This window comes from Syngnathus typhle, linkage group LG17 (assembly GCF_033458585.1).
Source record: "Syngnathus typhle isolate RoL2023-S1 ecotype Sweden linkage group LG17, RoL_Styp_1.0, whole genome shotgun sequence".
Taxonomy (NCBI): domain Eukaryota; kingdom Metazoa; phylum Chordata; class Actinopteri; order Syngnathiformes; family Syngnathidae; genus Syngnathus; species Syngnathus typhle.
Window position 1 is genome coordinate 4,343,409 of NC_083754.1, and position 23,439 is coordinate 4,366,847.

The following is a 23,439-nucleotide window of genomic DNA, read 5'->3' on the forward strand; positions in this document are numbered from 1 at the left end:
TGCAAAACCGCTACCACCAACAGAGCAACTTTTCCAAATATTTACAATCTTTTTAAACATTTTCAGGGCTGGCAAAGCCTTGTGTAAGCATACTTGAATACACACTGTAGTGTAGTTTGTGTGTTGAATTTATGTTTTGAGATTTACAATGAGATTTGCTCATGTTAGCATTTCTCCATGTTTAGTGTATGTATTGCTTGTTGACATGAAATTAGATTTGTACATACATTTCTATAGCGCTTGTCCTCATTAGTGTCAAGGAAGACCTGGAACCTGTCCCACATGACTTTGTCCCAGAGGCGGAGTAGACCCCGGACGAGTCGACAACCAATCACAGGGCCCTGATAAACAAAAACCTTTCACATGCACATTGTCACCTACTATGGGCGGTTTGGAATAGTGCGAACCACTGTGCTGTCTAATAGTAAAATTTATATTTTTTTAATTCAGAATAGGGCTTAATTTTTTTTATGAATATAAATTGACTTCAGTCATTTGTGGGCCAAAAGAAGTCACGCACTTGAAACATTATTTTATTACATTTACCCTTCCTTGCTTGCTTCCTTGCTTGCTTCCTTGCTTGCTTCCTTGCTTGCTTCCTTGCTTCCTTCCTTGCTTGCTTCCTTGATTCCTTCCTTGATTTCTTCCTTGCTTCCCCCTCTCTCTCTCTCTTTCTCTCTTTCGTTCCTTCCTTCCTTCCTTCCTTCCTTCCTTCCTTCCTTCCTTCCTTCCTTCCTTCCTTTCTTCCTTCCTTCCTTCCTTGCTTGCTTGCTTGCTTGCTTGCTTCTTTTACAGGGGGTGAGAACATTTAAACTATATCTTAGTATATCAAATAAGATTTTTATAAGAAATTTGTGACATGGCTATAGCACTCCCCAGCCCCGGTGTAGCACCATCACTGCTTGCTGCAAAACTAATTTGTTATCAAGAGAAATTAAGCAAAACTTGTTTTGAATTATGTCATCAACGTTTTGTGAGTGCTGGAAAGTTTCGAAGAAGAAAAAAATACACAAATAATCCAAGACATGCCGAATTCAGCTGCCTCTTCCATTCAACACCGACATTTTTAAATTCACGTGAGGTTTTACTTTTTAATTTCTAGGCTCTTCTGGTAGTGTGTTTGTGTTCAGTCAGAGGAAGTGGAGAGCGTTTCCTGCTCAGTGCTCACCCCCACAATTCATCCTCCCCCACTCGTACGCGTTCAGGCTACCAGGCCGCCGCCCCCATTAAACCCTCCCTCCCTCTGTCTCTCCAGGGTGTCCGCGCATACGTGCACGCGCACAGCGGCGAAAGCAGTAGATCTGGAGCTAACTGCTAAATGCTAAAGGTTAGCCAACAGCAGCAGCAGCAGCAGCAGTGAGTTAAGAAGAAAATGGCGATCATGCAGGACGAATGCCTCCCCTCGTAGATGCTGCAAGCGCGTTCAAGGGATTCTTTTAGCCTTACAATCGGCTTTCCTTTTCCACTCTGGTGCACTTTATTCTTCAATGAGGTAAGGCATTTTTTCCATCATTTTCTTTTTCGTTTCTTCATTTTTTTTTGACGCCCAGCGATGCCGTGCTTTTGTAACCTTACCGGGCGTCATCGACACTGGCGGAGATAAGTTCAGCGGTCGTCGCTGTTGTTTTGAGTTGATCGAGCTGAGCTAACTCGCTCGTTAAGGCCGTTTTAAGCAGTTTGCAAATAAAAATGGTCATGCATTTACTGACTTGTAATTATAGAGCTGCTGGCCAGGTACCATTTGCATTGAGAGCTAGCATTGTACTGATTGGTTAAAGCGTTTTGTTTAATTTCACTTATAATATGTAACCCAATGCAGTTTTCAAAGACAATTTGCTGAGTAAAAAGTTGCGTTTTGCATCAACGTTTGTTGTGTTTAACACGACCGCAAGTGAATTAGCAGCTTCGTCGTAGCTTGTAGCTACTGTTAGCGTTAGCTGCTATGCTATTTTAACGACGCAGATTATTCGGCGGTCGTGCAAACACTCTCGCCGGCTATTACGATAGCTTTCAAATGGTTTTCCGTGTGATCGATTAATGTTTTGTGCATTTACTTTTCAATGCGGTGCAGCGTAGGTGTCATTTGGTGAGTGGATAGTTGTGCAGTTTCGATTTAGATCGGAGGCGATTATAACACCCTCTGTCGGTAAAGAGGCAACTTATCAGCTGGTTCGTACCAGTAAACACATCGCCTTGCTTTTTTTGCGCTTGTATGCTTGAGACTTTATTAAGCAGGGCAGACGAGGTCAGAGGGCACAATAAGGTTTTTGCGCAGGCTCTCGACGGGGGCTTTTGTTAGTGTCGGTCGCGCTGGAAAAGTACCAGTGGAGTCGAGAGAGGAGCCATGTTGGTTAAAGCTGTGAGTGGGCCAACAGCTGAGGAGATAATGGCCGATCAGGACCTGAGCTGTAACTCTGACCTAAACGCTCTTTCTCGCTCTCTTTCTCCGTCTGCACACCAGACACGCACGCACGCACACAGCCGGCTGGACCTGAACATAGAAAACAGTTTGCTTCGAATTTTCTGCCGGTTGTGCAGATCAACTTGTTTTCCAGCATATTTTGCATTGTTTGCAGACTGTAATTGGTCCCACTTGCTTAGAAGTGTGGTTGTTTGCCTTGCATGCCTGTCAACACTCATTGCAAGCCAATGCAAATGAAGAGATTTGCCATGTGTAAAAAATTTGAGATGAATCTAATTAATTTGCATTTTGTTGTTGTTGTTTTTTTTTTTAGATTCGGAATTGGAAGCTTTTGGCACCAAAGAAACTGAAGCATCTTAACAGGTGTGTGAGTCCATATGAGTAACGCGGGGCGAGCAAGGCTTTCTCGGAAGAACTGAGATTCGCTTACTAAACCGATTTCGATTTTGGCAGAATTTAAAAAAAAAAAAAGTCAGTCTGCTTGATTGTCAATTTCTTCACATGCCAAGACAGATAAAGAAATCGAAATTACGGAGGTTGCGGAGTTTTCCGAATTTGGTCATGTGGCATTTGCAAGCTGAGTCGTGATTGGACATTACCTGAGCCCCGAGCGTCTGTGATGTCTTTTCCAATCGATAGCTAGTGGCAAAATGTACCCCCCCCCCCCCCCGATATGGATGAAAATGGGTGCATTTTACTCCTTAACTGGTATTCCATAAACTATTAATCAAAATGCCAACTTTAGACTTTTTGTCTTTACTTTCAGCAAAAAAAATACTAAAACACTCCCTATGTGTCTAATAACTTAGTTAGTTCCGTGGTGGCAAAGCACTAATTATATCTAAATGAAGCCTTCCTCTTACATTGATGACGTCCCAGTATAGATTCCCCCCCAAATGAATTATATTTGGAAACAGGTTTGCTGAACAAATGGTCGGTACTAAACTGCAAACCATTTTTTCTTATCTAATCTAAAAGTTCCATTCTCATTTCAAGGTTTCCTCATAAAAGGAAGTGATGCGTGGGCCCGGCCGTCACGTTTGGCACCCAATTATATTTGTAGCGGTTTGTGTGTGGTTGCATGGACGGTGGATGGGCAGCTGACGCTTATGCAAGCACATGCAGTTCCGTTTGAATTGAATTGGAGGGTCTGGTTTGGTCTCGGCCGCGTTGTGCTGAGTAAGCTTTGCTGTTTTAAATCGCTCAATGAGAAACCACAGTCCTAATGTTTTGTGTGTCCGTGTGTGTGTGTGTGTGTGTGCATGTGCAGAGATGTTTGCGTTGAGCTTATTGTCTCTCGCCACTTTGTCCACATGTAGGCACACAAAGAAGCCTCGAAAAAAGGCAGCCCAGTCCATCACCTCAATTTCTCGAACTGGATGTTTTTATTCTGTCCACCAATTTGCTCCATCTAGTCACTTGTTCATCTGTGCTAATGTTGTGAAAATGCAACCGTGTCAATGAAGAACTTGAAATTATTCTTGATTGTCGCATGTTGTAAACGTTCACCATTAAGAGCATTTCTTGAAGTTCTAAAACCATTTTGGTTAGCATGTTAACTGAGGTACCTGTGCTAATTGCAGAACGTCTGACTAGTTGCTAAGTTACGCTTTTAGTCCTCAATGTGCACACAATTTAACGGCGCTCAACTTTATATTTGGTTGGCGCTGCGACAGAGTATGCTAGTTGATCATTGCCTCTTGCGTGCAGTAAAACCACACCTAGCGGGGTTAAAAGACATCGCCGAGCAGAAAGGAACATTTGACCTGTGTAAATTGACACCGATTCAAATTGCAAAACAAACAATCTATCTCGGTAGTTGAATTTGAACTCGGGATGCTTTTGGGTTTTTTTTGGGCGCTGGTTACAGTTGAATGCTCAACAATACTTGACAATGTGCTCCTACTTGGCTCGAGGGAACTTTATGATAATGAATGTCTTTGGTTATGTGCTTAGGAATGTGATTAGCTTTTGTGAGTCACGTTGGGAGTTCCTCTCTCGGTAAAAAAAAAAAAAAAAAAAAAGAATGATTGTTACTGTCACATGTGTAAATACTCATCCCGGCAAGAAAATGTAGATTTCAATGAGCCTAAGACAAGTCGGCAGTTGATAATCGGATACAAGTCTTCGATTAATTGTTGCACCATTTGAGCAAAAGTTCTGTTTCTCCAACTGCAATTGCAAAATTAGCATGACCCCCACTGGGAGATTGGTTGGAAAGCCACTTAATCATCCATACAAAGCCTCCTCTGTCGGACTGTTTGTATGGAAAAGATAACTTTGGTTCGTCACTTTTGATTGAGTGATGGCTTTACTGCCCGGGCGGAGGGTGGGGTGGGGGGGTTTCAGTGTTAAGCCGCTATCAGAACATGCTAATGCGAATCGATGCAAATGATGTAGCGAGCCGCATGCAAATTAGCCACGCGACCATCCCCGGGCTTTTGTTCTTCCAACCGGGTGAAATCCTTGAGCGTGTTTCCGAGCAGCCTTTCATGTCTGTAGGTCTTGTTTGGGTGCACATCTTGCATTTTGGTGCGAGGGATTAACACTTCCTCCAGGCTACAAATAGAATCAATACACGGTTCCATTTTCAACTCGACTTCACCGAATGACTCAAATGTTTCTTGCAAAAACATCCGCCCACTGCATTATTTTTTTTTTTATGACGAGTCTTGCAGCAAGCAGATGTCTGATTTGTATTGCGTCATGAATCCCGAATGGTTTATAGTTGTGTGTGCTATAATTGATAGCTTGTGTCAACAGGAGTCGTCAGCGACAATCTTGTAAAAGTGTAGCTGCGGTGTAATTTAATATAAATATTTTTAAAGAATTTACATATGCGCTTTTGACCTTTTCCAACAATGTTATCGTTTGAGTTTTTTTGCAGCGCCTCATCCCCCCCTTTTTTCTTTTTCTCGCTCACAATGGAGAGCAAAGTATGTGCTGAATAGTGGCGTAAATTGTCCAGATATTTTCATGCGTTTCAAACGGAACAAAGGGCATCTTTAGTGAAAAGATGTTTTTGAAATGCCAATCCTGTTCATCAGTCTGGTGACGCAGCGCCTGGCCATGTTGCAAATGGATGCATTGTGTGAGACGCAACTGTAGATTTGCTTTTGTTTTTTTTTTTGTTTTTAAGCACAGAGCCTGCCCAATGTAGGTCGATATGATACTTGACAAAAAGATCCCCCCCCCCCCTGAAGCAAGTATAAATAATAAATAACCTTGTCATTTTGAGGTGCGGGTTATTAACTAGCTTTCGCTCACTACTGTCGGTAATGTTTTGTTTCGTGACAGTCTGGCTCTGGAATGAGATCAGTCAAAACCGAAAGCGCATTTCCAGTAGTTGTTATTTTGACCTTCTCGCCTACTTAATCTTTAGTCCGACTTGATTTTTTTTGTTTTGTTTTGCCACTCTCGGTGCCTGCTTCCCCACGTCAGCTGGAGTTGTCGGGGGGGATGGGCGATTGTCAGCCCATTCATAAACAGATGCTGTCTGTATTGGTGTGTGTTCTCTCCAGGAAGCTCCCACCATGCTCTGGTGTTCTTGAACGCAGAACCATCTGCTGAAGCACTTGGTGGTTAAGACGGAGCGAGGCTACCAGGGGCAGGGTGGGGGGGGAGGTGTGGGAACCAAATGGTAGCCGCATTTACATTTAACGAAAGAGATGTGATGGAAATTTGGAGTTTTGTGTCATGTGGGCAAATAAATTGGTCTAAAAAATGGTTTTGTTGGCATGCCGGTGCCTCCCGTTTTAATACTGAACCGGACATTTACCATTTGGTGCCACAATGAATTTATGAACAATGATATTGTTGGAGCTGAGCTTTTTTTTTTTTTGCACGTCTGTTTATGTCACTAAATAAGGCCCTAGTTGTAATCCCATCAATGGCTTAAACAGAAGCCTGCATCTTTCTGCTGCAGGCTAAATGCTGCACCTGCAGATAACACAAGCAATATCTTGCAACCTAATATAAAATGTACGCAGCTAGCTAGAAGGCAAAAAAACCCCAACTTTATTCGAAGACAGTTTGGACAAAATGAGCGTCTAAGCGGTTTTTCTTTTTTGCACGAGTATGTCCGAATGAGGAAAAATAGCCTTTTCTATTAACTGCTTATCTTGGGTGATGTGCTTAAAAAAAAAAAAAAAAAAAAATCAGACTTTGTCTTAATGTTCTCCACAGGGAACCCACCCACAGAAGGGATACGTTGTGGATGGAAGAAAGCGAGAAACGCAGTGTGTGACTAAGACGGAGGATAAGACTAGCAGGAGTGGACACAAGGTAAAGACCAATTCACTGTTGTCTGGGCTAATTTCAGAAAAAAACAAAAACAAAAAAAACACGGGCTTCCCTGCAGAAGACTGAAGCAAAAGCTCAAGGTTGTGCATTTCGCTCATGCCCGCCGCGTGTTTGTGTCACAAGTTCCGAACCCCTCCCATCCTCCGAAATGTTATCTGCCCCGAACCACGCACACACAGACGCGCAGGCCGTGACGTGAATGCTCGTCGCTCGACGGTCTGGAGTCGCTCGACTTGTGAAAGTCAGATTGTGGGTTCAGGAAAGAGCCAGCTGTTCCATAAGCTCCTTAAACACTCTGAAGAACATTGTGGCGACAGTGGCCCGTGCGGTCATCTAGCCAAGACAAGCCTGGAGGATTTGCGTGTTAGGAAGTGTTTTCTCTAACAGCTTTGACACACTATTCTGGGAAACTTTTTGCGGCTTTTTAATGCCCACCTGCAATAGTCTTGAGGTTTTTTTTTTCCCCTTTCTTTTATTTTTTATTATTATTATAATAAATATATTTTTTTACTATTAATATATATTATTTTATTTGTTTTTTTTTAAAATCCTCATCATCTGCCATGTTCGGGAGCTTAAAAAGTTCTCTTCTAATCACTCCAGGTGACGGAACTTGGTTTTTTTAAATGCAGTCAAATGAGTTCCTCTTGGCTTCTTCCGATCCTGGAATTACAGTAATTGCACATGTGATGTCATTGTAAAAACAAAAGTCAATTGTGGACCGGCGCTTAAGTCCCCATGAAAAGTGCATGGAGTACAAGTTGTGCCGAATTCACACGGCACTCTTGAGCTTGGCTGGCTGACCCCTTTTGCTTTTTCATACATGTTCCAAGCTGCAGCTGCATTCCACTCGCATCATCCTCAAAGATGTCACTCCTCTTTCTACATTCCGATTCCACCCCCCCCCCCCCCCCCTGTTCTTACTTTGCTCCTTTAATTGTTCCTATTCTTTTGTGAACATGTTTTCTCCAGTCTCCCTCCTCCCACCCGTCTGTAAGATGATCGCACCCGTCGCGGCGCTGCCAACCTTTTGGGGCCCATGTGACGGCTGTGCTAGGAGGGAAACTGCAGAAAATAGTGCAACACATTAATCATTTTAAGAATGCGTCTTGCATGAGGCGAGAGGTTAGTTTGTAGCATATTTGAATCGTGTTAATTTACGAATGCTCGCACTCGATGTTTTTGTAGCCGTTTCGACTCGCACGTTTATGAGTCAAGCCTGAGAAATGTAAACAACTTGGTTCCGTGGAATCAGTTGTTTAGTGTGTCGGTGGAGGCTGTTCGTTCTATTTCCTTCATTCCGACAGCGGTTGCAGAAATAATTCTGTTGTGCGTGTCTCCGTATTGATCTTAAAATATGCCGGAGCAGGTCGCGGAAGGCGAAATGCTGGCTGTACGCCGAGGGCTTCAGATAGTGAGTTGAGAGGAACTAAAGATGGAGCAGACGCCGGTGTGCCTTGTCAGCATGCTCGGTCTCAGTTTTGTTTTTGCAAAGAAAACCCAAACTAGCTGGCTCGCTATCCCTTTTCAGCGCTTCTCCACTGGCCACACATGGACTGGGTTGTTTGCGTATATGTATTGAGCAGTGAAGTACTTTTGAACTTGGTTTATAAATAGGACCAGTGTACTGCTGCAGTAGGCAGGAAGAGCGGAAACACCTTCCAACCTCTTTTGAAAAGGTCTGTAGAGTTGTCCACACACTTGGAACTGTCAAATACACTTGTCCACTTAGACTGAAGGCTACCCGGGTCCATATTCTCCTTTTTGGCGGCTTTGTATCATAAATTTGTATAAATGAATGGTTCAACACTTTTGATGCTGCTTTTTTTTTTTTTTTTTTTCTCCCTTCAGGAATCCAAACGGCATCCCCTTTCTCCAAAACCCGCACACCAACGCACATTTCAGTGTTCATCAAGGCCTCAGCGATGCCAAGGGGGCCCGATCAAGCAGCCGCCCACTCTGAACAAGCCGGCCTCTTCGCTCCAGACCCTTGAGGCTGTACCTGCTCAAGAAGTCCCCCTCTCCCTCGTCACCCTGGGAACCCGAGAAACTACGTTCTCCTGTCAACCCGGGGAGGCCCTCAAGCCCATCCACGAGCTGCAGCAGCGGGCTGCCCTCGCAGGTAAGGAGCAGGCACTTTGGTTCTGAACCATTTCGTTTGCCAACCGAGTTTCCATATTGAGTCAAATAGTCCAAATCTAAAAATGCTGACATGCCAGGCTCCATGACTTTCAAATGCTACTAAGCATCGGTTTCATTTGTCTCGTCAGTCAGACGAGTGAAACTTTTTTTTGTTTACGTACATCTGAACCACACCCCAAGGCCTGAATCATTAAAAACCGGATTTTTTTTTTTTTCTCTTTTGTCTCCCCGCTTAATTTTGTTTACACGGATTTTGAGCAGACGCTCAAGGACAAAAGATGCACACTGATGGAAAATTATTCCAACTCGTGTCAGAATGTAGCCAATCTTGTCATATTTTTTGCTTTGAATCAACAAGTAATATTTGTGGTTTTGCATTTAGCCGAGTCCGCCCATTAATGCTCTTTCCTTCCTCTCCCTTAAAGCCCTTCTCACTTTTGTTTACTTATTCTGTTCAGTCACTCTTCTTTTCCATGCTCCATCTTTGTTTTTTTTTTTTGTGTGTGTCCTCAGGTAAAGATCTCACTGACAGCTTTCCTCTCTCACTTCTCTCTCTTTCTTTCCAGGCATGGCTCCCATTCGGGATTCCGTCAGCCATTCCCCTAATCAAACAGGTGACTACACGTTCCCTTTCTTCTTTTCAATTCCTCTTTTGTTCCTTTTTAGTGTTGTGCCGCTTAGCTGGCTAGTCACCTCTTGTATTTCTCCCGTGCCAGAGTTGAATGAGAAGCAAACATTGTTTATGGATAACATATACATATTGTGTCACCTGTTGTCCTTGACCATTTAACCCAATTTGCTCTCCCAACTCCTTTTTCCCCCCCATTTCATCTCTGTTTTTATTGCTTCCATTGTGCTTGATGAATGAATTGGAGCTGGCGCATGCTTTTTGTTCTCGCTTTGAAAATAGCAACAGATGAGTCAATGTTGACACCCGGTACTTTTTTCAAAACATGAGGAAAAGAAACTTAGTGTTAGTGACTAGGAGGCTGTCTACAACCACACCCACCGAACGGTTGCATGCCAAAGGTTGAACCAATAATGAGATCATTATTACGCTGTCAAAGTACATAACACGGCTTCTGTTTTTTTTTTTTGTTTTTTTTTTTCTTCCCCTACTTCAAGGCCTGGAACACCCTGGCTTGGACTCGCAGTATGAGCCGTCTCCCTGGTCTTCTGGCTCTCCCTGCAGCGGCGACAGCAACAGCAGTTGGGGAAAGGTCCTAGTGGACGGAAGCACAGATAAAGCCAACAACCCCACCTCGACTAGTTCTTCTGTCTGGCCCCCGTCGTCGTCGTCTTTCTCTTGTTCCTCCTCCTCGTCCTCTTCCGGCTGCGGGTCAGGATCCGACCCCGAGTTGGCGTCAGAATGCATGGATGCGGACTCGAGCCCGTCGACCGGCTCCGAGAATAACTTTGCGGCGCTCGCCGCGACGACCGGGATGATGTCAGCAAACGCGTCTTCCGCCGAGTCTCCGTTCGCACCTTCCTCCGACATGATGGTCGGCGTTTCGATGAACGGAGACAGCAACGGCAATAGTTGTCAGGTTAACGGCGGAGGCGTCGGAACCATCTGTGGTGCAAAAAATGGAAATAGCAACATGACTGGACACCCTCACTTCTCTGTGGCCGGGTCCGGCGGTCTCGGCAGCAATAACTTGGGTAACCATAACAAGCTTGTTAACAACAGTGTTTGGGCCACTCAGTCAGGCAACACCATGATGGCTTCCAGCGAAGGCAGCAGCAGCAGCAGCGTCATCGGAGGCTTGACTCCCCCAAATGCCAACCATGGTGCCTGGCCGCAAAATCCAACCCTGGGCCCCCAACGTCCTCTCCAGCCTCAGGGGATGAATTCCAAATTGGGTACCGCTCCCCAGCAAGGCCCCTTGATGGGATGGGGTGGCATGGCAGCTCCCGACAAAAGCAGTATGATGGAAGACATGGAGGTGAATAATGGTACATCAAGCAGCAATGTGTTAGGAGGCAGCAGCAGTGGAAATGGCGGCCCGCCGCCCGCCAAATTTAACACTGAACCCAACGGACCAAATAACACTATGACGATGAATACTACTACTACTACTATAACTACTACTAACACGACAATGACCTCTGCTCCGCCAAACTCTATCGCCTCGCCGCAACTGAGCGGCGAATGCTCCTGGGGCTCGATTGGAGGAGCAGGGCATGGTGGTCTGCTGCCCAACGGAAACACTTCATCCGCCCCCCAGCGCCCCCACGGAGAGATGGCGGGTCCCGGAACCTTTGGTACGCCTTGGGATGCATCTACCTACTCTGGGGAGAAGGGTCCCCCAAATTCCGACACTGTGAACCCACAAGCCCCTGCCTTAATGCAGGCTGGCAATTCCCAAATGTCCACTACTGCTGCTGTTAAGAGTAATAATAACAACCACCATGGCACCGGGGGTTCACGCTGGGATCAGGGGCCTGCCAGTAACCCAAATCCGAGTCAGAGCAACAACCCCTGGGGTCTCAGTACAAATCAAACCTCAGCCTCCGCAGGACAAATCCCAGGGACCGTGAACCAAACGTCAGTGAGCTCTTCTTTAGGGGTTCCTCGCCCTTGGGGAAGCAGCGCGTCATCTTCCTCCTCCTCGTCCTCCTCGTCCACGTCTAACAAGCTGTCGAATGGAGAGTGGGGAACAACCCACGGGAACAACCATTTGGAGGCTGAAAGTCAAAAAGGAGGCGCTGCTAACAATGGCTGGAAGAGCCTGGAGGACGATGCCATAGGCATAGGTGGCGGAGGGCCCGGCAGCGCAAGCCTGGCTGGTGTATCAGGGGGCTGGGGCCGCTCTGGAGGAAGCGAGGGAAGCGGCGAGAGCTCCGGAGGCCAGTCCGGCTCGGACCGAGAGAACGCCCTGTCGAAAGGGGGGAATCGAAGAAAAGTCAACAATCCGGCAACAATCGTCGCCTTGCCGAGTCGAACCGATGTGGACCCGAGGGTCCTATCGAATACCGGGTGGGGACAAACACCCATACAACAGAATACCGCTTGGGATGTGAGTTCCATCAACAAGCAGCCACTGGCTCTCAGAGGAGATGAAAGAAAACAACGCTCCGGCTGGGGAACAGCAACACCCACACGGACCGCTCCGAGCCAGACCTCTGGGGGTACAGGTATGTGGAGAAGAACATCACATTTAAGGGGACGCTCTTTGACGACTTAAGGCAGCATCAAAGATGTTTTCTCAATTCGTATTGACAGGTTGGGGTGATGGTCCAGGCTCTGCGAGCACAGATACTGGAAGCTCTGGTTGGGGAGAGCCACGATCAAACTCCGGGTGGGATAACAGAGGCCCGGGAAGTGGCTGGGATAATGGATCCAGTTACAAAGGGGGCAACAACAACAACAACAGTAAAGATGACAGGTGAGTGCTCTTGACCGACCGTTGAAAGTGTTTGCCCGATTTTACGTATTGTGCACGTATGTCAAATTCTCATTCGCCCCTTCCAGATCCAATACATGGACAAATACGCCCAAACAGCAGCAGGGCTGGAGTTCCAGCAGTGGCAATGAGGATGAAGGCTGGGGTCAAGCTGGAGATAGTTCCAGAGCAGTGTCAAACAACCACTGGGGAGACCCCCGCAAAAGTGCCGGGTCAGTAGGCTGGGACAGCGACAGCGACCGATCAGGTTCCGGATGCTGGAGCGAGCCCGGCCGAACCAACACCAGCAGCAGCAACACCTGGGGGGGAAGCGGAGGGTCAAATACTCCAGACCAGAGTACGCCCACCCCTGGCTCCAACTGGGGCGACTCCAAACCCAGTCATCAAAATAAAAGCCAAGGCTGGGGAGGAGAGCCAGTGAAGAACAACCAGGTTTCCCAGAACTGGGGCGACTCCAATTCTAAGCCCTCGTACACTTCCAACGAGTGGGGAAAAGGTCCCGACTCCAATATGTCAAGGCCCAACAACAAGCCGACGGGTAAGTCAATATCTTAATGCCATTTAGTTCATGTACACTTTGAAACATCTCAAGGACTTTGACTGAGGGATTTTGTCATCAGGCTGGTCGGGAGGTCCCATGCCCACAGTGGGTCAAAAGAACGACGCCGCAACTGGGTGGGAGGAGCCGTCTCCAGAATCCGTTCGTCGACGGATGGAGATTGATGACGGAACCTCAGCTTGGGGAGACCCCGGTAAGGGCACCTCAACGAAACTGACATTTAGACCGTGCCGATCGATTTTTCACTTTACTCATTTGGATCTCCTTCCCTTCAATAGTGAAATACCACGGCGGCGCTGTCAACATGTGGAACCGAACGAGCCAATCGGAGCAAGACAATGTTGGTCCATCTTCTCAACACCAATCTCACTCGTCGCAAAGCTCGACACATCCTTCGCAGTCCATGCAGCCTCATGGGCAAGATAAAGGTGGCAATTCCGGTGAGTGCACTCAAATCTGAATTTTGATGTTGCTAACCGTTTTGGGGTTCATTTTCACAACGGAACTCAATTCCATCATTCGTAGAAGGGGAGGGGGGTGGGGTTAACTCTTATATCATGATGTGCTTGAATACAAGTATAGACAATTCAGAAATGGGGAAGAAGAATAGCTGTGAAATGAAGCTAATATGGGCATGTTAGCACAAGCCGAGTGTGTACGCCTGTGATGACAAGAAACTATGTTGCCATTTTTATAACTGCATTGTACTTTCTTTTGCTTTCACAATTTGTTTTGGCACTTTTTCCATAAGCAGCAAACATACAGCCATTGTGTTTGAGGCAATGTTTTTGGCAGACGCGGTTGAGTCATCCCTCAAGAATGCTAAGAGCATCGTCAAATTCCCCCCCACCCCCGCCGCAGCTCCCCCCTCTTATTAGCCTCCCTTCCGCCTTTTCTCTCTCTCGCTCGCCAATTGCGCTCGCATTAGAAAGGCGGACTTTTGTGGGGGGTTCGAGACACGCAGTTGACAAGGCTGGCTTATGTGGAAACGTGTGAAAGAGCCGCCCGGGGGGAATGGGAAGGGAAGGGAGGGGCTATCGGGGTTATACTGGGACTCCGTCGAGTGAGCTAGCTCGAGTGGATAATGAGAAAGTTCTGGGACCACCGAGGCAGCTTCTTTATCTTCATAGATTTGAGGGCGATACATTTGTTAACGGGGAGGATGGACATCCAGACACAAGCTGGCAACATTTTGAAATCTTTTAACGTGACAGTCAATGCGTGCTTGCCTCGGTACATGTGGGACACCGGAGCCTCAGGCCACCCTGTGATCTGGCCTATTTTTACTCGGAAGGTATCCTCGGCATCGCAGGAGATGCAACCAGGGCTTGTCGCTCAACTGTAACACAAACCCTCATAAATGAAGCGGGTGGGAGTTGGCCGCAGCAATGAGCAGGAATATTCTCATGCTTGTTTTCTGGGAGGGCTGGTATGTTCTGAATGTTGTACGATGACCGCGGTGTGGTCAGGGTTCTGATATTAGCCTCCAGTACTTGAAACGGCGTCCTAAAAGTTTTTTTTTTTTTTCCTTTTTAGGTTGGGGTGAGTCATATCCCCAGCAGAAAGAGTCCTCAACATGGGGTGAACCCAGCTCGACTCCGCCCGTGACGGTGGACAATGGGACATCAGCCTGGGGGAAGCCAGTGGACACTCGCCCGAGTTGGAATGAACCCAGTCGGGATAATAGAGAACCTGCATCTGGTTGGGGAGGCCGTCATAAGTCTGGTGAGTGAGCAAGTTCATGCGGTTGTACGTTTACCTCCATTTAAAAGAAAAAAAAGGAATGTTCATGGTTCCTTTTGTTTTTTGTGACCCTTGTCAGGTCTTGGTTCCAAACCGATGGACACATGGCGCGGTGATGACTCTATGGGTAACAGTTGGGACCAGGAGGAGGAGGTTGAGATTGGCATGTGGACTAACAACCAACAGGATAACCGATCACATGACCAAAACACCTGGAACTACAAGCATAAGGGATCCTTCAAGGTTTGTTTATCGACCTCCGAGACGCTCGCACTAATCAGAACGTGCCGTTCGTTGTGACTCGTTTCAATGGCTGTAATAAATGTAACTGTTTTTTTTTATAGATGAATAAACCTGTAAACAAACCCGACGAGCCGTGGATGAAACCGTTCATGAACCAGTTCAACAACATGAGCTTTTCAGTAAGTGTTTGACCACGGGCGTTGCCAGTGAGGTTCTTTGTCATGTCGCGGATCCTGTACAAACCAAAACACTTAGCTAATGATGGGCAAACATTTGCAGTCGTTAAAAACGCTAGCTCATCCCAAAAGCTCTTATCAAGATGGCGTCGTATGTCTTTTCTGTCAGGGCCCATCTTAATTCTTTAATCGCCCCAAATTAATTGTATTTGCCATTGTCCTTCTCCAGCGAGACTCTCCTGATGACTCCATGAAAACTGGAGCAGGTATGGTGCAAGACAAGCGCATGGACTCGATGGATTTTGGGGGAGTCATGGGGAAGAATGCTGGGTCCCAACACCAGCTCTCCAAAGACTCGCCCATGGATCGTAGTTCTTACTATGACAAGGTAAACCCTGAAATTTTTAACTTTCCAAAATGAATACGGTAGTGCGCCTACTAACCTGCTGCGCCCCACAGTGGCAACTTTGCTGCACTGCACTTTACTTTCAATAGATGACTGATCACAATATTACTAAGTAATCATTAATTGGTTGCCAGTTTTTCTGTATTGCTACCACCTCACTCTTCCTTTCCCTCAAATTAACCTCATGGTTCCTTTTCTGTTTGTGTGCGGCTGGCACTCTGCTCTCCCCCCCCTCCCGTGCTTGCGATCCAATCCGCCACCCGGCCTTGCTTCCGCAGCTGTCCGCTCCCCTCTCTGCTTCGGCCGAGCGCCGCTCCAGTCAAAGCATGAGCTTTTCCCCTCCCGCTTCCACTCAGCCTATCCTATGTCACGACTCCGGGCCATCTCCCGCCCACTCTAGCCCCGGCGTCTCTCGGCAGGTGAGTGCGCGAGCAAAACAAAGATCTGCTTTCCCATCAAGGTCTCGCTTTGCATCCCCCCCCCCGTTTGCCGAGTCGCAAACTTCTTAAATGCATTTGCAGCTTGAAGTTGAGGTTTATTCCAGACTGTCAAAATAATGTGCTTTTGTTTTCTTGTGGCTTTACCTAGAATGTAAACCCGATGCTAGGTGGCAACAGCTTAGCACAGGGCCGCGGTGGGATGCAGTCTCAACTCCCTCATCCCAATTTCCGGAATCAAGTGCCTCCTCCCATCATGCCCTCTCAGGTAGCGTACGGTCACCTTCGACCGCTGCAGGTTGAGCGAAATGAGCCTCTTGGAAACATTTCTGTCTTTCCTCAGGTCCCTCCACCCCTGTTAAAATACCCAGGTGGTGCTGGAGCCCTGAACCCTTTGTTAGGCCCTCAGCAGGTGGCTGTGCTTAACCAGCTCTCCCAACTCAACCAGCTGACCCAGCTGCAGGTAAAGTGCAAGAAATGGTCAAATCAACGACCAGCTAAATACAAACGGATCTACTTCATTATTTTTTTGCAGCGGCTTATTCTTCTCCAGCAACAGCAACAACAACAGCAACAGCAGCAGCAGCAACAGAAGGCCCAGAACCAGAGACTGATGCCCGTGGGACGACCGTCTGAGCAGGTTTGTTTGTCGTCATTGTATACGTTCTAGTCCGGATGTCTTATTTTGTAACTGCCGTTTCTTAGACGCGCCCAATCGGGTCATCTCCATCGATGATTCAGCCTCCACGTCACCTGGACGCTTCTTTGCTGAAGCAGTCCCCAGCCCTTAAACCATACTTGGATAGCTACTTGCCCCACAACAGCCCTGACATGGTGAAGGATACTTCCACAATTGGATCCTTCAGCAACTTCCCTTTAAGTATGTTCAACACTAAAACGGCATGACGTGAATGAATTGTTTTGTCAAACCTAAATGTTTCTTCCGTTTGTTCCATCAGGCTTGAACCCTAACCTGAATGTATCCCTGGACATGGGTGTCGGGACTAATGCTGGCGGAGCTTTAAGCTACAAAGAGCCGCCCCAGTCCAGGCTGAAGAAACTGTGGGTTGCCGACCCTCTGGAGCAGAACAGCAAATCTGGTACACACGACCTGACGTGCCTGGCAAACATCTCGGTGATTGATCATGTTAGAATTGTAATTTGACGCGTCTCCCTGTTTTCATGTTGGTCCCACAGGTGCTATTTCGTCAGGGCTGCGTCTGGAGGACTCTCCCTTTTATGACTTCCTGTCCCCCGGCCCATCTCCCCTGAGTCCTCCCGGCCAATCAATGGGCTCAGTGGGTGACGTCTGGCCGCCCCGTGCCAATTCCCCACCACCCCATGGAAACACTGTCACCTGGCCCCCAGGTACGTCGGCGTCGCCCATGCACAGTCCAACGACAATGTTTTGCCCGGGAAGCGGCTAACGCCCCGCGTCTGTGCGCAGAGTTCCGACCGGGTGAACCTTGGAAAGGTTACCCCAACATTGATCCTGAAACTGACCCTTACGTGACCCCCGGCAGTGTCATTAATAACCTCTCCATCAACACCGTCCGTGACACAGACCACCTCAGGGACAGGAACAATGGTAAGTCATGAACACAAATGTTCTGTGAGTGGTACTAGGATCCGGTAAGGAGTGCGATTAATCTTGCTCTCCGTTTGACCAGGGCCATCCTCATCACTGAACACCACGATGCCTTCTAACAGTGCCTGGTCATCCATTCGTGCCTCCAGCCACAGCGGTTCCCTCACCAGTACAGCACAAAGCACTTCAGGTAAGCATTCAGAACTTCTTAGCGGGTCGGATTTTCCTTGAGGTCAAAGTTGTTTATGCTCCCCGTATCCATGTAGCCAGACCCAGTGAGTCAAAATGGTCTCCCGGCATTGGTTCTGTATCAAACTCCTCTCTGGCCCATGAGCTGTGGAAGGTCCCCCTGCCTCCCAAGGCGCTGTCCGTGGCGGCCCCCTCCAGACCTCCACCTGGCCTCACCGGTCAGAAGCCCAACTCGGCCTCCTCCGGCTGGGATGGCTCGGCCCTGAGGCTGGGTGGGTGGGGGTCCACTGACTCCACATACGCACCTGGTGAGACACCTATAAAAACAAAGTGAAGAATTTTTCCACATTTGAACCATCAATTGTTTGCCATCAGGCTCCAGTTGGGGTGACAGCAACAGCTCAGGGAGAACCCAATGGCTTGTTCTGAAAAACCTCACACCTCAGGTATGCGCGCAAAATCCAAAGTTATGTACAGCGTCCGGTCGGTCTGCGCCGTTAACGTCTTCTCCGACGCTCCCGCAGATTGACGGCTCTACGCTGAGGACTCTGTGCATGCAGCATGGCCCTCTGATCACATTCCACCTCAACCTGCCGCACGGTAACGCTGTGGTGTGCTACAGCTCCAAGGATGAGGCTGCCAAGGCCCAGAAGAGCCTGCACATGTAAGAGCGGTCCCAATATTTGCACTCGTCATTTGCTGTACAACAAACGCTCACCCCTCGCCCTTGCGCCCAGGTGTGTTTTGGGGAACACGACTATTCTGGCCAAGTTCGCCAGCGAGGAGGAAATCAGCCGCTTCTTTGCACAAGGGCAGTCACTGGCCACTCCCTCCTCGGGCTGGCAGGCCATCGGCTCGTCTCAGAGCAGAATGGATCAGTCGCACGCTTTTCCCAGCCGCGCCGCCGAGCCCAGCCAATGGAACAGCGGCGATCTCCACGGCTCCTCCCTCTGGGGCGGGCCCAGTTATTCCAGTAGCCTGTGGGGGAACCCCGGCGGCACGGAGGCGGGAAGGATCGGCAGCCCTTCTCCAATCGGCTCCTTCCTCCCGGTGGATCACCTGGCCGGCGCCGGGGACTCCATGTGAGTGAGCGTCGGCAAGGGTTGGTGGCAAATTGTCAATAATCAGCAGAACGAAAAGCAAAAGAAGTGGCACTACTCACTTATGACAAGATGTTCAACAAAACGGGGTCCCCCCCCTGTGGAAAACAAGTTACGTTTCTCTCTCTGCACATATGTCCACTTTGTTTTAGCCCAAAAACATATCAGTCGGAATACTTGAATCCTGCAGGCCAATTCTATAATGTGAACGGATGGATATTTGCTTCCAGGTAGTGCTCTTTCACACCGAAAAAAAAAGCTTCAATTGAGCTCATTATTATAAATATATATATATTTGTTTCCTTCGTCGTGTTTTTTTTGTTTTGTTTTTTTTTAATTCCAATTATTTTCTTTTTTTTGCTGACAATGTTGGAGTAAGAGCTTTTTAAACTTTGCACTGAATGTGTTTTTTTTTGTTTTGTTTTTTTTTCCTCAGTATATATTTAATCTGCAATATAGAGGGAGCAGCCAGTTTTTTCCAGTGTAGCTGTTTACTCATTGAGGTCCTTACCGTGTATGCGTGGCTGTACAGTGTGTGTGTGTGTGCGCGCGTGTGTGTTTGCGTGCGCTCCTTTCTTGCCTTGGCACGCCTGTCGTGGAGTTTGAGATCAACGGATAAATTCAAGAAGAAGAAAAAACTAATTCGGGAGGATTATCTCGGGATAGTTAAGAGAGGAAAAAAAAAAAAAAAGTATTGCACCAATGTTTTGTTTGAAAACTAAAGAACGTTGAGCTCTGCAGTGCAAAGGACTGTAGCCGCAGCTGGGACTAGCAAGCCCCAGCTACCCTAGTGTAGGGGCCGGGGCCTATCTAGCAAGCCCTCCCTAGCGCCCCCCACAAGGGCAAGGGTGGGAACAGCACTTTCAGAATAGGCTTTCAATATTTCGGAGGTGCCACACTGCAACCTCTTGTTTACAAGACTTAGGAGGCGGAACGTGTGTTCATCCTTCATTTTAAAGAGAAGATGGAGTAAAAAAAAAAAAAAAAAAAACGTAAAAAAAAAATATATAAAACTGAAAAAAATGAAAAACATTTCTAAAAGAAGAAAAAAAATCACAAAAATAATGTTAGCGAGGATGAAGAAGATGCTTTGTAACTCTGGGAATTCGGATCAGTGTTTTTTGGCCATGGTGTTGGTTCTTTGAATTATTCCTCTGTCTGCTAAATAACCAGCAATGGTTCTCAGGAAATCAAGCCAGTTTCCCCCCCCCCTTATAGTTGATTTAACGAGAGGAAAAAACAAAAACGACTACTCCTCCTCCTTGTAGGAAAGGAAAATCCAACTTCTAGCACTGAAAACTATGTATGATATGGTCTGTAAGTTTCTTTTTTTTCTCTGCCAAATAACTGCTTTAAGCTGGAGAAGCTCAACACACTGCTTTCAATATGCTGTCTTTTGAGGGTTGGGGGGGTCCAAGTGTGTGCGTGTGCGAGAGATCATGTTTGTGTGTGTGTGCGTCTCCTCCACTCCACCCGTGTTCAAATCAACAGTGGGGGGAGTGCAAATGTTGTATAAACCAAGAGAAAGGCGAAACTGTATCTATGCATACTGTAGCTTCTCACGGCCTACTGAGAGGTTTTTTTTTTTTTTCATGTCCGACAAGTTTTAAATGTTTCATTCAGTACGACAACATTTTAAACGACATATTTAGCTCTCATTGCCAGTGTTTTTTTTGTTTTTTTTGGGGGGGGGGGGGGAAGAAAAAAAAAGGAAAGAAGCAACACGTTTGTTTTTGTTTTTATAAACAGTGAAGCAAAAGTCGTCCACATTTCATTGCCTTGATCCCAATTGTGTCCGCACATGCAACAACAAGTCAAGTGGCTTCTACCTGTTTACAAATGGAATATGATTGTATTGTTGTGCTGGGGTGGGGAGGGGAGGGCATCTTAAACCTGATCAATAATGTGCGTCCATGTTCATAGATGTCCCATCTCGGTTGTCGTGTAGCTCCCATGATGCTCAACTTCTTTTTTTTGTGTGTGTGTGTTGGGGTGGAGGGGGAGGGGCTTAAAAAAAAAAAAGCTTCCGAGTGCACATAAGCGTTAGCGAAGCCATGGACCTTAAACTCTTCAGTGCGTGTGGTTTTTATTTGACAAGTACGACACGTTGGCTTTAGTTTTTAAGTCGAGCAGTGATTAACAATGAGTATTAGCCACAAGTGTGTGTGCGTGTGTGTTTGCGTGCGCGCTAGTATTGAACTGCTCTACCAAATAAGTCAATCAATATCTTAGTTTACTTAATTCCACATCTCTTTGCTTAAACTGTGTTGTTTGTGGGTCTTATTAGACGCGATTTATTAAGAGGAACATCTGAAGTTTTTTTTTTTTTTTTGTGTGTGATTAACTTAACTGACATGTTGGAGAGGAGCCTTGGATTTTGCACTTGGTGGGTTTGGGTTTTACCCAAAAGCCGTTCGTAAGGAACCGTCGGTCGGTCGGAAGAGCTGGTGATGATGGCGTTGTATTTTGTTGCAAAAGGGGCTGAATGTGTGTGTGTGTGTGTGTGTTATAGTTGAGTGAATGGAGAAGATGGTGTTGTCTTCTTTGGGGAAGCAGCAAGTTGTCTCATTGCTTACCTTCCTATCCAACCACTTGTTGCTGTCCACTAGAAACCTTTTTTACCCCCTCCAAAAAGTCATTAATAGGCTACAGATGCCGCAAGGTGGCGGCAAAGCACTATTTTATCCAAAGGCAACCCAGTTCAATTTATTTACTTGAAGTTAAAAAAAAAAAGTTACTCAAGAAACAAATATGTGGGGATGTTTGCTTCTGGATTTGCTCGAGTTCCCGCTTGCTCTTCTCACCGATCCAGTGTCCGTTTGTCCTCTTAGCTCTCGACCTTGACTAACATTATCTTCGATGAACTGCAGCAAGGCGTTCTCTCTCTCCAGCTTTGCGAGCTTCCGCCAGCTTCTTCTCAATTTTGCAGCCTTCTTGCATAGACAGCTTCCTTAACAATTGCATTGGATGAAGGGTTAGCTTTTGTGTCACGGCTTGCTAAAAAAAAAAAAAAAACATTGATACTTAATGTCCGTAAACTACTGATAAAGACCATTATTACCACAGATATTCTTTGCCAAGGAAATACGTGCCTCCTACAGAATGGTGATAAAGTTTTGGAAAGCTTTGAGGGAGTAACGTTAGCTAGCCGACCTTTCTGCAGCACCACTGCATTTTCTTTCCCCCCATGTTAAGTGTTGAAGCGAAATGCTCGTGACGTCTTGACAACAGAGTTCCATAAGATGATGCCAAATGGAGGTGGAAGCGGGAATGAAAGGGACAAAGGGGGGGGGGGGGGTATGAATGTGTGTGCGTGTGTGTTTAAGAAGCAGGACAATGCGGAATGCTTGAAGCCAAGTGTTTTGCAACGATGATTTAAGGAAAACCTTTTGAGCGAGAACCACCTTACAATCTCCAGGGCTGCCTAGCAGCTTCCCAAGATGGAAGGGAGGGCGGGAGGGAAGCTGGCAGGTGATACTTTACTACTTTTTATTATTTAAGAAGAATAATGTGACTATGTTCTCCTCTTGACTGAACTCTTCTGTGCGCAAACACCCAGTGGCAATTATTGTCGATCAAAAATGCTTGACACACAAAAACGACGCCCCGCCACCCAAAAAAAAAATCAACAAACTGTGATTATCTGCTGTCTTTTTATTTTTTTTGTCGGAGTATAAATATGCGCAAAAAAACAAAACAAAAGCTTTAGTCTAACCAGCACAAAGAGGGTGGGTGTCGCTCAGTGAGACTATGCAGTGGAGTGTTGAACCCAGGCTTCCATGTCCAACTTGGGTTTTTGTCGTGTTCTTGAAAATACCTTAAAAAAAAAAAAGTTGACGGGATTCCCAATAATATTCCTCAAACATGTTGTGCCATTGAATCCTACTGCTACTACTAATGAACTAATAATGGAGAGGGGGGGGGGAAAAAAGTTTACCTAGCAACCGCCGGGCCAGTTGTAGCAGGAAGTGGGTGCGTGGTCAGGTCCATTCGTTTCTTTTTCCCAGCTCGGCGATAGAGTGGCGAAAGTGCAAATTTTACACAACTTTTTTATAGAGATTCTATCAATCCACAGTGTCTCGTTGGATCACCTCTTATTATGCACATTGCTTTGGGAGACTGTTGAATCAATAATATCTCTCTCTCTATATATATAAATGAGAATATGTACTGACAGTGTCTCTAATCATCGAGGGGGGGGGTCTTCCTAACCTAGAAACGACAGGAAGTAACTTTATTTTCAAACGTCTTCCTCGGGTCATCACAGGATTTTATCTTAACACTTTTGGGGGAACTGCACTTTTTGAAGGACAATCTTTATTTCGGTATATTGATACATTAATTTAAAAAAAAAAAAAAAAAAAAAAAAGTGAACGAAGTCGCCTAATATGACAAGGTATTAAAACCAACTCCAGTGTGCTCTAATATGAATGTCTCCTCTGATGCTGTCTATTTGGTTTCATTTAATATTTTTACTTTTTTTTTTTTTGCTTGGTTTAAGTATTTTTTCCTTATTTTTTTCTGAATTTTTAGTGCTCTTAAGAGAATGTGTACTAAGGTGTAGACTTGTAGGTAGTAGGTCTTCTGTTGGCTGTACTCGTATACTGATTACTGTTTGTAACCTCTGGCCCCTTCAGCCAGTATACAAAGCTGTATAACTTGGGTACAACCCTCAATAAAAGACTAACAATCACCCTCATGTCTCCCCTTTCTTTATGCTTCACT

At 46.4% G+C, this 23,439-nt stretch overlaps 1 protein-coding gene across 2 annotated transcripts; it reads left to right on the plus strand.

Annotated features, from left to right (window-relative positions):
• The first annotated feature begins 1,250 nt into the window (after positions 1-1,250).
• LOC133169926 (trinucleotide repeat-containing gene 6A protein-like) lies at positions 1,251-23,407 on the plus strand. Of its 2 annotated transcripts, XM_061302462.1 has the most exons (25): positions 1,251-1,492; positions 6,608-6,706; positions 8,576-8,846; positions 9,433-9,480; positions 9,992-12,004; positions 12,093-12,255; positions 12,342-12,811; positions 12,894-13,025; positions 13,111-13,272; positions 14,369-14,557; positions 14,655-14,818; positions 14,920-14,997; positions 15,224-15,382; positions 15,989-16,105; positions 16,181-16,300; positions 16,373-16,477; positions 16,543-16,717; positions 16,797-16,937; positions 17,035-17,205; positions 17,285-17,425; positions 17,508-17,615; positions 17,692-17,922; positions 17,990-18,060; positions 18,139-18,278; positions 18,352-23,407. In XM_061302462.1, exons 1-25 carry the CDS (start codon positions 1,409-1,411, stop codon positions 18,698-18,700), a joined length of 5,901 nt encoding a protein of 1,966 aa, XP_061158446.1. In that variant the 5' UTR covers positions 1,251-1,408; the 3' UTR covers positions 18,701-23,407. The 2 variants fall into 2 exon arrangements, with proteins under 2 accessions (XP_061158446.1, XP_061158447.1); XM_061302463.1 differs by lacking the exon at positions 9,433-9,480.
• Positions 23,408-23,439: the final 32 nt, after the last annotated feature.

Bases quoted from the DNA above. Each gene is read 5' to 3' on its own strand.
- LOC133169926 (XM_061302462.1), top strand. From the start codon at position 1,409: ATGCTGCAAGCGCGTTCAAGGGATTCTTTTAGCCTTACAATCGGCTTT. The intron at 13,273-14,368 runs GTGAGTGCACTC...TTTCCTTTTTAG, and splicing joins AGATAAAGGTGGCAATTCCG to GTTGGGGTGAGTCATATCCC. The intron at 16,106-16,180 runs GTAGCGTACGGT...GTCTTTCCTCAG, and splicing joins CTCCCATCATGCCCTCTCAG to GTCCCTCCACCCCTGTTAAA.